Here is a 14092-nt window from a genome sequence, read left to right as displayed (position 1 = left end):
TAAGGGTAATAATAATAATAATAATAATAATAATAATAATAATAATAATGATAATAATAATAATAATGCATTTAATTTATATCGCACTTTACATTCTTGCGAATCTCTAAGTGCTAATATTCTGTTCAATTGATTGATCCATCGCCTCCTCTCTCAATACACACAAAACCTGTTTGTGATCGACTGTGACGGCTCTGAAGATCGACATGTCGACCGGTTGGTTACCAATGATCTATGAGCTTGTAGATTTGCACATTTTATTTTAAATAAAGCTTATCTGCAAGATGATCTACAAGCTCACAACACCTCGAGTGGATATACAAGTTCACAACACGTTATAATGCAACATGTTGTGAGCTTGTAGATCTGCTATTTTTGCCATAAATATGATCTAAAGCTCACAGCGAATAACGATACGACTAGTATTGAACTTGTAGATCTGCTATTTTTTGTCATTTTGAAACATAGTCAATCTACAAGCTGACAATGTATTGTGATGTGACACATTGAGACCTTTGTAGATCAACTAAGTTTGAAATAGCCGACCTACAAGACAGACAGACAGACAGACAGACAGACAGACAGACAGACAGACAGACAGACAGACAGACAGACAGACAGACAGACAGTTGCCCTGTGTATGTCTTTCCCTCTCATTGGTAGGAGTGATTACTTTTGGTATTTTGACCAAGTTATTAACCATCCACTCAATCACACCATCCACCGGTTCCGTTACTTTTGGTTTCCTTCATGTTGGGTAAGTATAGGTTTTGTTTTGTTTAGTTATTTATGGTCCCACCCTGAGGTAATGGGTACATGATTTTATCTTGAATATCAAATAAATCCTTGACTCTTGGGATTTTCAACCTGTGTGGACTGACTGTTTGGGGAAGGAGGGAGTCTATCTTTTATGTTGCACCTAGTGACCCCTTAACCTGACACCGTCAAATGGAAGAAAGCTTGCGACACACATTTTGTTTCACAGCGTACTTGCATCTGAGACTCCGGGCGCAGAATCGATGACAGACAGTTTTTCTTTTTTTCAAGCTACTAGGCAGGTGATTGGATGATCCCGCCCCTAGCAGCCGCTGATTGGTTCGGACACGCAGTGTTCGGCCATCTCTACTCCCTTCGCAATCCCAGACCTCCCTGAAATCAAATGCAAATGAGATTTCCGGAGGGAGGGGATTTACCAGGCTAGTGACCCCTAGGCTGGGTTGTAACAGATAGATAGATAGATCACACCAATAAGAAAAGAAAGCAGATCATTTATGTTAAATTAAACTCAACAAGCTGTGTCCCCCCCCCCCTCTCTGTCACAGTGTCACAATGTCCCACGTTGAGCTTGTAGATCGGCTGTTTTGTGCTATTTTGAAAGTAGATATAGACGATCTACAAGCTGATCTACAAGCTCACACCGTTGTGTGATGAGAGACGTTGTGCACTTGTAGATCGGGCATTTTGGAACTGTAGGCAATCTATAAACTCACAACGCATCGTGATGAGACACGTTGTGATTGTAGATCTGTTATATTTACTCATTTTTAAATATAGCTGATCTACAAGGCGTAGCAGGGTGACGTGTTGTGAGCTACCATAACTCTCTCCAGGGTTCAACAGGTTAATAGAAACAGGTCTGTCGCTCTAAGAGAAAAACAACTCATTGATTATTGAATATTGATTATTATTGTTATTATTATAAAAAATAGGTCAACACATGCATCCACACAACTAAGACCATTCAGTAAAACTGGTATAATTGAAGTAACCTATTAAATATGTATTCATTATTAACCACCCACTATGTATAATGAAATCTTACTGCTTGTCTTTATACTATCATAAAGGCGCACAGTTGCTCTAATCCACACCAAACTGGGAACAAACACTGTTCAGGGGTCTGCCATGACAATAGTCCCAGCAGGGGCCACGTGTGGCCACCACAAGCCCCAAGGGGAACCCATAGGGCCAGAGAGGCGCACCATTGCTCCAATCTGCACAAAACGTGGCAGAAACACTGATCACTTATCAGGGGACCACCATGACAATAGTCACACTAAAAATGCACATAGATGTGGCACCATAACAGTGTTACAGCAGTGTTTGACTTAAATGGCTATAACTAGTAGTCTGTCCATCTTTGCAAAAATGGGAATGTTGCATATCTAGTATTGGCAATTTAATCAAGGAATAAAATAACCAGTCATTTTCTTAAATCTGTCGTGTGTGAATCAACGGGATTAGGTTCTCTCTGTGTGTGTGTGTGTGTGTGTGTGTGTGTGTGTGTGTGTGTGTGTGTGTGTGTGTGTGTGTGTGTGTGTGTGTGTGTGTGTGTGTGTGTGTGTGTGTGTGTGTGTGTGTGTGTGTTGTGGTAGTAGTTAACTGTTAATGGCCTATCTACCTGGCCTATTCATCACAATTCAGCCAAATTGTGAAACACGCTCCAACACACTTTACATATTAATGTTGATCATGTTGAATGCAAATTAAGAACCTGCAAATTGCTCAATCTCTCTCTCAGCTAAGAGGGTTCCTCACAGTTTTTTTCACTGTCTTTTTTGCTATGTTTTTAATGTTGTTCTTTGCTTTTCTTTTTTGCTGTATTGTTAATCATTTGTACTGTTTTTTTAAATCACTTGTTGCTTATTCCTGCTCTGTAAAGCACTTTGAGCTGCATTTCATGTCATGAAAGGTGCTATACAAATAAAATGTATTAGTATCTAAAGTTTTTAGATAGATTTTAAAATAGATAATCTACAAACTTGTAGATCTACTAAACTTTAGGCTACTCATTTCTCAAATATTATATCATAGCACGCATATTGTATTATATGCAGTAGCACCTGAAACAGACATTGTAAGCTATACAATGATAATTTTCTCTTTATGACACATGCCTACTATACTGTTGACATTTCCACAAGATCAATAGCATCCTCTATAAATGTATGTAGTAGGCCTAAGACACAATACACCCTAATCTAATCAATTGGAGTTTTGTATTTTAAACTGGGAATACTGTTCAGTTGTTGACAGTTAAGTATATTTACTTTAGTTTAGTTTAGTTTGTTTAGTTTGACTCCACTACATTTCTAGGAAGGAAGGGACTCTTGGGACCCAAACTGCATATCAATCATTTACAAAACACAAAAGTATACCCACACATTATTACTGTCATTTATTCAATCAGACTGCCTTTGTATATTATCTCTAGTAATATTACATAAGTGTAGAGGGGACTAGCTGAGAGAGAGATGAGGCAGGGACCCCCTTAGCTGAGAGAGAGATGAAGCAGGGCCCCCCTTAGCTGAGAAAGAGATGAAACAGGGACCCCCATAGCTAAGATGGAGATGAATCAGGCACCCCCTTACATGAAATATTATTATCATGGACATTACATTACAGTCATTTAGCAGACGCTTTTATCCAAAGCGACTTACAATAAGTGCATTCAACATAGGTAGGGAACAAAAACTACTAATCACCAGAAGTCTTAAGTGCATTTTCTGCAAAAACAAGCAACCAAGAGTATACCTAGCGCTAAGGTAAAGGTGCAATATATCAGCTACCTATTTCCTTAAACAGATGAGACAAAATAGCTAAATCAAATGAGCAGGAGCTAAAACAAATAATTGTATCGACTACACAAGATCCAATAAAACAATACAACAATAAAACAAGCGTTCGTACAACTAGTTAACAACAAGTAGGCCAAAAATACAATACATAATGCATTTGCAAAGATTAGGGCAAGACAGACAGACAGACAGACAGACAGACAGACAGACAGACAGACAGACTACTAATTAGAAACTTAAGAGATGCCGGTTTTTTTTACATTCATTACAATTCATTATTTATTTATACTAAATATTTTAATTAATTTAATTAATGGATTAATTTAAAGTAAGAAAAATAGAAGATCTACAAGATCATGCTTCGCTATGTGACCTTCAAAAAGGTATTATATACAATAATGACACAATAATAAAAAATAAAATAAAAATAATAACACAAAAAAGTATTATATATATATATTTTAGATTAGGTTTATATATATATATATATATATATATCAACAATTTCACGGACCCCTGCACTATCTCCGCGGAATTATTTATGAAAACATAATTTCATTCATTCATTACTTACTTGAAAGTAAGAAAAATAGAAGATCTGTGAAAAAATATTTCATACGGGAAGTGGGTAACTGTTATTTTGAAGGACACACGGCGGGGGGAGATTGACAGGGCAGTAACCAATCAGGAGCAAGCCTGCCCACAGTTGAACTAACCAATGGCGTCCGTTTCTTCCTTTTTTCCTTTCTCGTTATTTTGTTTCGCCAGAGAAGGGAGAATATGCCGTTGTATTGATTCTGACACACTCTATGTTCGTTTCCTCCCTAGAACGAGAATAGGAGAATTCAATTAATTGTTTTTTCCGTTTTTTTGATCCTGTGCTTCATGCAGTAAACGGGCCGTTTTATTGATTCTGGGTCCATTCTGACCCACTCTATGTTGGTTTCCTCCCTAGAACGAGAATAGGAGAATTCAAGTGGTTTTTCCCTTTTTCAATCCGTGCGCCCATGCAGGACCCGAATTATACTTTAGTACCCGGACCGTAGCCAATTAGAATGAAATCTGCAAAAACTGACTCATATGCTGATACAGAACAATATATTGGCTATATATTATCGCTGTCCGGTGGAAATCTTGTATGTTCCTTTTTTATTATTATTTAAAAACAATTTAAAATCGTGAAAATAGCCAATCTACAAGCTGTAATTATTAATAATTAAGAAATACTATATTTTAAAGAGTGAAAAATCAACTAAAGTCATTATTAGTGCAAGTTCAATCACATTTCATTTGAATGAAAATAACTTATGGGGAAAATACATAACATCTCTAATCTGTGTATCTAATGTGATTAATGTGACCCCTACTTCAGTCAGTGAAGTCCAAGGCTGAATGTGACATATTGAGACCTATATAACTAAATATTGGTCATTTGCCAACACATTATTTTGTGAAATAAATGGGTTATATTTCACAGATAGTTATACTATTCTTATAATATATTAAAATACAATCATCCTTAACCTTCAAGTTAAATTCATTATTTCCGTGGACTTAAAAATCATTTTGGACTTGAAAATCTTTTTTTTTCTTTGGATGGTCTTCCTGCCCTGGCATTTGGCCTTTGTGCCCTCCAAAAAATTACAACACCAAAGGCCAAGTGGCCTTGTCCCTAAAATGACGAGATTCCAGGCCTGGTTGGCACACAGGGGATTGTATCTATGTTTATTCTATGCATCTAGAATAACCGCCATACCACGCTCAGCGGTGTTCGGTGTATGAATTGATGTTAATGAATCTCTGTGTCAGCTGTAGAAATGTTTTGGGTTGTGTTGTATTTTAAGCATGATTGAAGTAAGTCAGTCCCAGTGTTGCCTTTCTGTGTCAGACGAAATACGCCTCAGGATGTGAGTCGACACGCTTCTTTCTCCTGATATTTTGTTTGATTTGTTATGCAGTCCGACTATTTTTACTTTAAATATAATGTGAATCACCTTATGACAATACTGTGTAATCTTAATGCCTGTTTTTATGTTGGTCTGATTGTGTCCCAGTAATCTGTCTATCAAGGGGGGCCAAGAAGATGTTGATGTTGTGGTGTGATGAGTTCTGTCTTTTTGAGGAGTATGTTTTTGAAGTATGGTTTTCTTGCTTGTGTTTTGATTTTCTTCATTGTACCCACGTTTACGAAGGACCAATAGGGCCCTCCGTAGGGGGGAATGTGGTATCATAATACACATTTATGGACTTATAGAGCCAATTTGAACACACACACACACACACACACACACACACACACACACACACACACACACACACACACACACACACACACACACACACACACACACACACACACACACACACACACACACACACACACACACACACACACACACACAGCTTGTAGAATATGACTTTTGTCATTTCGTTCTTGTTGTCCAATAAATCGACTTGAGGAACATTACTGGTCTGGGCCTTTCTACTTCCTTTCAACTATATTGTCATGCTTTTGCAAAATACACTACATTTTCAAATGTATGAAAATATTTTGAAAATAGCAGATCTACAAGCACACAATGCAACACATTGTGAGCTTGTAGATCGGCTATTTTCAAATGATGTAGAGGGCCACTATATTTACACACTCACTCCAGGGGGCCACATTATACTGTCTGTTTAATGATGTAGAGGGCCACTATATTTACACACTCACTCCAGGGGGCCACATTACATATACTGTCTGTTTAATGATGTAGAGGGCCACTATATTTACACACTCACTCCAGGGGGCCACATTACATATAATGTCGGGCAGACACCTCTTATCTCTGTATTTTAACTTTTTAAAATGCCATTTGTAACAATCGGCCTTTTACTTTGAAAGGATAATAATTAACTAAAAGGAAAAACAACAGGATCGGCAGGTGTTTAACTTAGTTACTTTATATTTAAGCCAGACTAAATAACTGACAAATCAATAGCAAACAAATAATACACTTCTGTTCCAAGGGCCTCCAGATCCCTAAATCCGCCCCTGACTGTGAGCTTAAAGATGACAAAAAGCTAATTTATATGGAATTCATAAAATGTCATATCATGTTGATGTTCTCACAATACAGTAATACAAACGTGTGTGTGTGTGTGTGTGTGTGTGTGTGTGTGTGTGTGTGTGTGTGTGTGTGTGTGTGTGTGTGTGTGTGTGTGTGTGTGTGTTATCTCAGTACACTGTAAATAAATGACGTCCTAATGTTTTTCTTTCTTGTAGTTTTTATTAACACAATAGTATTAATGAATGTAACATCAGCTCAATGTAGATACAATAGCATTGGTTTCATTTTAATGAAGAAATGACATTTTAAAGGTAAAATACAATGATTTACAAAACCCATTTTTAATAGAACTTTACAATATTCATGTTTAAATGTTCTAGACCAGAGATTCTCACACTTTTATAGGTGGAGACCCCCCAAAATAATCATATTTGAACTGGAGACCCCCCAAGATAATCATATTTGAACTGAGGACCCCCCAAAATAATCATATTTGAACTGGAGACCCCCCAAAATAATCATATTTGAACTGGGGACCCCCCAAAATAATCATATTTGAACTGGGGACCCCCCAAAATAATCATATTTGAACTGGGGACCCCAGGCTTTTATTTTTTAGTTTTTGAAAATAAAAGCCTGGACCAACCAGTTGATGTTCCGGGTATAGGAACGCGACACGACTCGTAGTGAGCTTGTAGATCTGCTATTTTCAAAGAGTTCAATGTATATAATTATGGTTAAGGTGGTTACACTGATTTTTATGCTATATACATGAATGTCCCTGAGGACCCTGTGGAACCCCCTCAAGGACCCCTGGGGGTCCCCGGGCCCCAAATTGAGAACCACTGAATTCATGGATCTATACATCTATACAATATTCATGTTTAAATGTGTTAGACACACAGAGCCCCCCCTCCCCCCACCACACCTGTTCCTGATTATTACATTATGATACGTCACCCTGTCTGTCCTCACACAGAGACACAGAGGAGGAGTCAGTGTAAACCCCAAACCCAGCATAGAGAGGTTCAGTGAATGTGTTCTGTAAGGTGTAAAGGTGTGTCAGAGTGTCCTCTAACACTCTGTAAAAAGACAGAGACCCTGCAGAACAGTCTAGATACACTGCTACTCTGTTGGAGGAGTCAGAGGGACGGACAGGAAGGAAAGTGTCATTACTATTGTGTGTGACAAAGTATCTGTTATCATGGTGACCATCTCTACAGGTCAGACTCCAGGACTTGTCATTGAATCCAAGCTGACAGTCATCACCCTCTCCTTTCCTGTTGATTCCTCTGTAAGTCACTGCTATCTCAACCCATCCACTCCACTCTACCTCCCAGTAACAACGTCCAGTCAGACCCTCTGAACACAGAACCTGGACCTTTCTATCAAACCTGTCAGGATGGTCAGGAGGACGCTGACTCTCTTCCATCCGTGTCGCCTTCATGTTGTTCTCAGACAGAGAGAGTCTTCTCTGTGCTGTGTTTGTGTCCAGAGTGAGATGAGAGAAATCTGATGAGAATAAAAATACAGTAAATTAAAAACATCATTCACACACACACACACACACACACACACACACACACACACACACACACACACATACACACACACACACACACACACACACACACACACACACACACACACACACACACACACACACACACACACACACACACACACACACAGCTTGTAGATCTGCTATTTGTAACACATACAGTATAGACCTGAGGCTGATTCAGGTGGAAGCCTCATATGTTCCAAAACTGGTACTTTTCAGGATTCAAATTCAAAAGCATCAAAAGTATCAGATCTACAAGATCAAAACGCGTCGCTTCACGCCGCGATTCGAGCTTGTAGATCTGATACTTTTGATGCTTTTGTGTGACGCTGTAGTATGATCAAGTAGGACGTTAACCCTTTCAGACCGGGTAAGAATCTGTGTCTTTTTAGGTTTCTTTGGGCTATTCAAAAAGCTCATAGCGCGGCACCGAGTGCCGCGCTATGAGCTTGTAGATCTGTTATTTTTAAAAAATCTTGAAAATTTTAGCAAATATTTGAATACATATATTTTTCAAAGAAAACATTTGTAACTCAAATCTTTGCTTCTACAAATGTCTTCTAAATCCAGGTTTTTGAAAAAAAAAATGTTTCTATATCAGTGGTTCTCAAACTTTCTCATGTCAAGGACCCCCACAATTATATGAATTTTGGCTGCGGACCCCCACCTCAAAATATTTGGTTCCAGGGACCCCCAGAAGTCTTAACAGAGTAAAAAATGTTTGCTATGGAAAAATATATATTCAAAGATGTGAACACATTTTCACGATTTTTCAAAACAATAGCAGATCTACAAGCTTGTCGCGCGGCACTCTAGATCTGCTATTTTTGAATAGCCAAAGAAATGTAAAATGACACAGATGCGTTCTCGGTCTGAAAGGGTTAACTTAGGTAAAAAGTCATAAAGTTATAATATGGAGATCAGAGGTTTTAGACGTTTGTGAAAAAGCTGTTTCTAAATATAAAGATAAATGTAAAATGACACAGAGATGCTTTCCAGGTCTGAATGGGTTCATTAGCCAACGTGTAGAATATAGAAAACAAGGGGTTAAAATGAGTGATGCTGTATGAACACATTTAGCTGGGGACCCCCTGGAACCCCCCAAGGACCCCTGGGGGTCCCCGGACCCCACTTTGAGAACCCTTAACCACTTTAACCCTTCATGGACCGGTGTGTCCCAGGGCTCTATATTTGGTCTGCTCAGTTTTTTTCCCTCCACGCTCCAAATCTCTGTTGAAAATAGCAGATCTACAAGCTCACAATGCATCGCAGCATGAAGCGTTGTGAGCTTGTAGATCTGGTATTTCTGATGAATGTTCACGTATTAAGACATGGCAAACATTGGGATGCAGGGGTTTAAGTGGTTAATGGTTCAAATAAGGTTCTTTGAGGAACCATGTGTGGTTGTGAGCTTGTAGATCTGATATTTTTCAGGGAACATATTTGGTGTAGAGGGAAAAAGAGCCCTAAGGAACTCCATTCAGTGAAGTGGGTTTAAGTATTTAACATACAAAATAAAAATAATTAAATAATGTTTTATTAAGCTCGGTGCCGCGCTATGAGCTTGTAGATCTACTATTTTGAAAAAAATCTTAACATGTGTGCAAATCTTTGAATATATATGTCACAGTACGTTTGGAGAACCAGTACGATTGAAGACAGAGCGCTCGTTTTTAGGCACGGGGCTTCGGGGCGATGCGGGGCTTTTCGAGACAGGGTTTATTAGCGAGGCTCGCGAGGAGGAGGAGCTCCTCCTCCTTCTCCTTCTCCTCCTCCGTGTGTGTGTGTGTGTGTGTGTGTGTGTGTGTGTGTGTGTGTGTGTGTGTGTGTGTCAGGGAGAAACTAAAACAAAAGCCAGCAGAACACAATAAAAGTATCTTAACAGTCCACCTGATTCGAATGCTATCTGCATTGAATGGGGAAATAGGCGAGTTTATTAGACCTTTGAATGGGCGAAATAGGCGACCTACTTACCTACCCACGATTTATCAGACCATTCATTGGGTGTTATCAAGACATACTAACCTACCAACTGACATGACTTAATAGTTCAGTTTAGGTTTCGCTTTTGGTTTTGGACCCTGACGGAGGCGCGCAGTCACAGGCGAACTGTCACCCCGTGAAGGACCACAGAGGGAGCTAAGGCGACCGAGTTGCCGTCCTGAACGGTGTGACGTTCGCCTGTGCCTACTCAGCGCCGTTTGAGTTATGTACCGATAGGCACAGAATCGTAAATATTGTTGTGCGGACTGCTCCGCCTCCAAGTAGGTCAGTAGCTCCTGAATGAATGGTCTGATAAATCGCGGGTAGGTAGTAGCCTATTTCGCCCATTGAAAGGTCTAATAAACTCGCCTATTTCCCCATTCAATGCATTGATAGCACTCGAAGCCGGTCACACACGCGCGCACGTGTGTGTGTGGTCGCGGCAATATATGCTTGTGCACAAGCCTGGCTTGTGGCTCCCTCTAGTGTTGCTTCTACAGAATTGCTGGGTGGGTGGTAAAAACGAGCGAGCCTTCTTCAATCGTACTGGTTCTCCAATCATACTGTAACATATATATGTATCTTTAAAGTGAATGTTTTTAACTCAAATCTTTGCTTCTGGCGGTCCCTGGAACTAAATATTTTGTGAAGGGGGTCCACGGCCAAATACATATAATGTTGGGGGTCCTTGACATGAAAAGGTTTGAGAACCAGGATTTATAAGACATTTGTAGAATCAGCCTCAGGTCTTAATGGGTTAACCACTTAAGCTCTATTTCAAATATAGTGAAAGTATCAGATCTATAAGCTCACAACGCATCACATTTATTTATAAACAAAAAGTGCTGTTATAGTAGTTAATACTTTTCAATACTAGAGTATTTACTTGAGTAAATACTTTGTCCACCACTGGTTTTCAGGACAAGGAATATTATGATTAAAAAATATTATTATATATATATAGGGGCGGCCATAGCTGAGTGGTTAGTGAGCCCGCGACGATTCCAGGCCAGGCCAGCAAATATGTCGACGAAATGAAATTTGTCCCTGAGCAAGACTCTTAACCCCTAATTGCTCACAGGCCCTCATTGGAAACAAGACCGCAAGGACTTTCATGAACGGACCTGTTAAAGGAATTATCCTTATTAGAAAAGATTTGAGTCTAAAACTTTATATTAATTTTATTTTTATTTTTTTACACTACATTCTAGGGGAGTTGCAGTGGTGGAAAAAGTAATCAAATGTTTTACCTAAGTAAAAGTATCAATACTGCAATGTAGAAATAACCTGTTACAAGTAAAAGTCCGTAATTTAAAATTGACTTGAGTAAAAGTACAAAAGTATTGATATCAAAATGTACTTAAAGTACCAAAAGTAAAAGTACTCATCATAAAGAATGCCCAATTTCAAAAGTTTTCAAATGTATGAAATGTATAATTTTTTTTTTTTAATAGTACAATGCATCGCATCACAACGCATTGTGAGCTTGTGGATCGACTATTTTCAAATGGCCGAAATGTATATAGGGCTGAAGTGGTTAATGTATGTTTTGTATTAATAATCTGCATCTACAAAGTAACTAGTAACTAAACTAAAGTTTTCAAATAATTGTAGTGGAGTAAAAGTACAATATTTGCCTCTGAGATGTAGTGGAGTAGAAGTAAAAGTACTGAAAATTGGAAATACTCCAGTTAAGTAAAAAAACAAACAACCTCAAAATTGTATTCAAGTACAGTACTTGAGTAAATGTACTTAGTTAGTTGACTACAGGGAGGGAGGGGCCAACGGAGTATAAAACAATGCATAACATGTTAATGTGACAGACAGACAGACAGACAGACAGACAGACAGACAGACAGACAGACAGACAGACAGACAGACAGACAGACAGACAGACAGACAGACAGACAGATACTCACATCTCTTAAGGCGTGTCCAGTGTTCTCCTCCATGATTCAAACTGTAGGAAGTAGAACAACAATGAATAGTGTTTTATCACAAGCAGGCTTGATTACTGTAATGCTCTCCTGTCTGATCTTACATAATAAACTATAGGTCTGTTACAACTTGTCCAGAACGCAGCAGCTCGTGTGTTGACAAAGACCAAACACAGACACACATTACAACTATTTTAAAGTCCCTGCATTGGCTGCCTGTCAGTTTTAGAATAGATTTTAAGATCATTTTAGTGGTTTTGAAGTCATTTAATGGGAATGCACCTTCCTACTTGTCAGCAATGCTTCCTCAGTGCCCGGCAGGGCCCTTACGGTGCGTTTTAACAGCGGGCGATTCAGGATAGTGTTTTTCCAGAAGTGCATTATATGTCTATGAGAGCCGGCAACTACTGGCAAAGTGGGCGGGGGGACGATGTTGATCTGAAAAGATGGATTTAATTTATCTTTTGGACGATGTCGTCCGGCGATCGTCCGGAGAGTCGCCCGCTGTTAAAACGTACTGTAAGATCCTCTAGCGCTGGTCTCCTACACATTCTACAGACTAAAACTAAAAAGTATGGAGGAGCAGCTTTTAGCTATTATGGTCCCACGCTTTGGAACAGTCTGCCGGGGGATCTGAGGGTCTATGAATCTGTGGACATTTTTATAATAAATCTTATATATAACACATCTTTTTTGCATTGATTTTACTTAGCTGCATTTCTCTTCTGTTTTACTTGTTCTTTTGAATTATTTGTATTTCTTTTAAATAAATGTATTTATATGCATCTCTGCTTTTCCCCCCCCCCATTTTTAAGTCTTTAAGTCTCTGAATTGTGCTTTATAGATAAACTTTGATTGATTGATTGAATCAATGTCTAAATGTCACAACGTCTCCACTACCTGACATTATTATTACGGGGCCAGAGCTCAGCTCTGGGCCTGTTTTATTATTCCCTTTATTCCGTCACTTCTTCTGCCGCTTTTCGCAGTTCTGGCTGAACCGTGCTGTCGCTTTTTACGAAACTCGGCCATATGGTAGATGGTCATGAAAAACTATTAAGAAATCATTCTCACAATCTTTCGTCCAAAGGTGGCGCTATAGCACTCAATTGAAAATGGCAACTTTGAACAGGTACAACTCATGCCCTGTTTGACCTACAGCCATGAAACTTGGATACACATATGCGTCTCCTCATTCTGAACAACTTTCACCTGACTTTTGACCTCTGACCTTTAGATCTCCCACCATTTTGAATTATATGAAAAACAGTCATTGGCTCATAACTTCTGCATTTTTTCACTTATGGAAAATCCACTACTAACGTTTTGTCGGCAGAGGTCCAAAGTTCATGTGTAAAGAATTTTGTGCAAATTACTCAAAAATCCCAGGAGGAGATCGATTTTAACTATAGCAGTTTTATGAAAATTATTCATCTGCCCCTAACACATACATGCAGACTCACATTTCTTTGAAACTTTGCAGAAAGGTTGAGGGTCATTCCAAATATCACTGAAACCAATCTTACTCCAATTGGCCAAAGGGGGGCGCTATAGCAATTTTTTGAAAAAATTCAAACTTTAAACAGGCATAAGTCATGCCTCGTTTGGCCGAAAGTCGTGAAACTTGCTTACACTTGTGCCTTGACTCATGAAGAACACATGTATCACTTTGACCAGCAAGCTCCGCCCTTAGATTTTCCGCAATTTTGAGCAGTTTGAAAAACACTTAAACCCAGGATTTTTCAGCTATTTGCGTGAAACTGTATCATCTGTCTGACCTCCTTTTTCACTAGATTAGGTCTGTTGGTCCAATGGCTTCTCGCTTAAGCGTGTGTCTTACAACTTAAAGGTCGCCAGTTCAAGCTTCACTTGATGCAGACTTAATTTTCATTGCACACAACATGTTTGTGTCAATTAATGCATGTGCAAGTGTTAAAGATAACATGAAATGCTTATTTGAGAGTAGATATTTTCAAT

At 38.9% G+C, this 14092-nt stretch overlaps 2 protein-coding genes across 2 annotated transcripts in view; both read right to left on the bottom strand.

Annotated features, from left to right (window-relative positions):
* LOC308102372 (uncharacterized protein) overlaps positions 1-14092 on the bottom strand; it is a 1220233-nt gene that overhangs the window by 89454 nt on the left and 1116687 nt on the right. The window lies entirely within an intron of this gene.
* Positions 7042-14092, bottom strand: part of LOC308102376 (protein NLRC3-like) — a 46324-nt gene continuing 39273 nt past the window's right edge. Inside the window, exons 12-13 of the mRNA XM_080452062.1 lie at positions 12098-12138; positions 7042-8143 (exon numbers count right to left, since the gene is read on the bottom strand). Coding sequence (XP_080308188.1) covers positions 7578-8143; positions 12098-12138 — 607 coding nt within the window. The 3' untranslated portion in view covers positions 7042-7577. The remainder of the gene's footprint in view (positions 8144-12097; positions 12139-14092) is intronic.

The sequence above is a fragment of the Gymnoscopelus braueri genome (genome assembly GCF_963280865.1).
Source record: "Gymnoscopelus braueri genome assembly, chromosome: 15".
In the NCBI taxonomy this organism is placed as follows: Eukaryota; Metazoa; Chordata; class Actinopteri; order Myctophiformes; family Myctophidae; genus Gymnoscopelus; species Gymnoscopelus braueri.
This window is presented reverse-complemented; position numbering and strand designations above follow the sequence as displayed.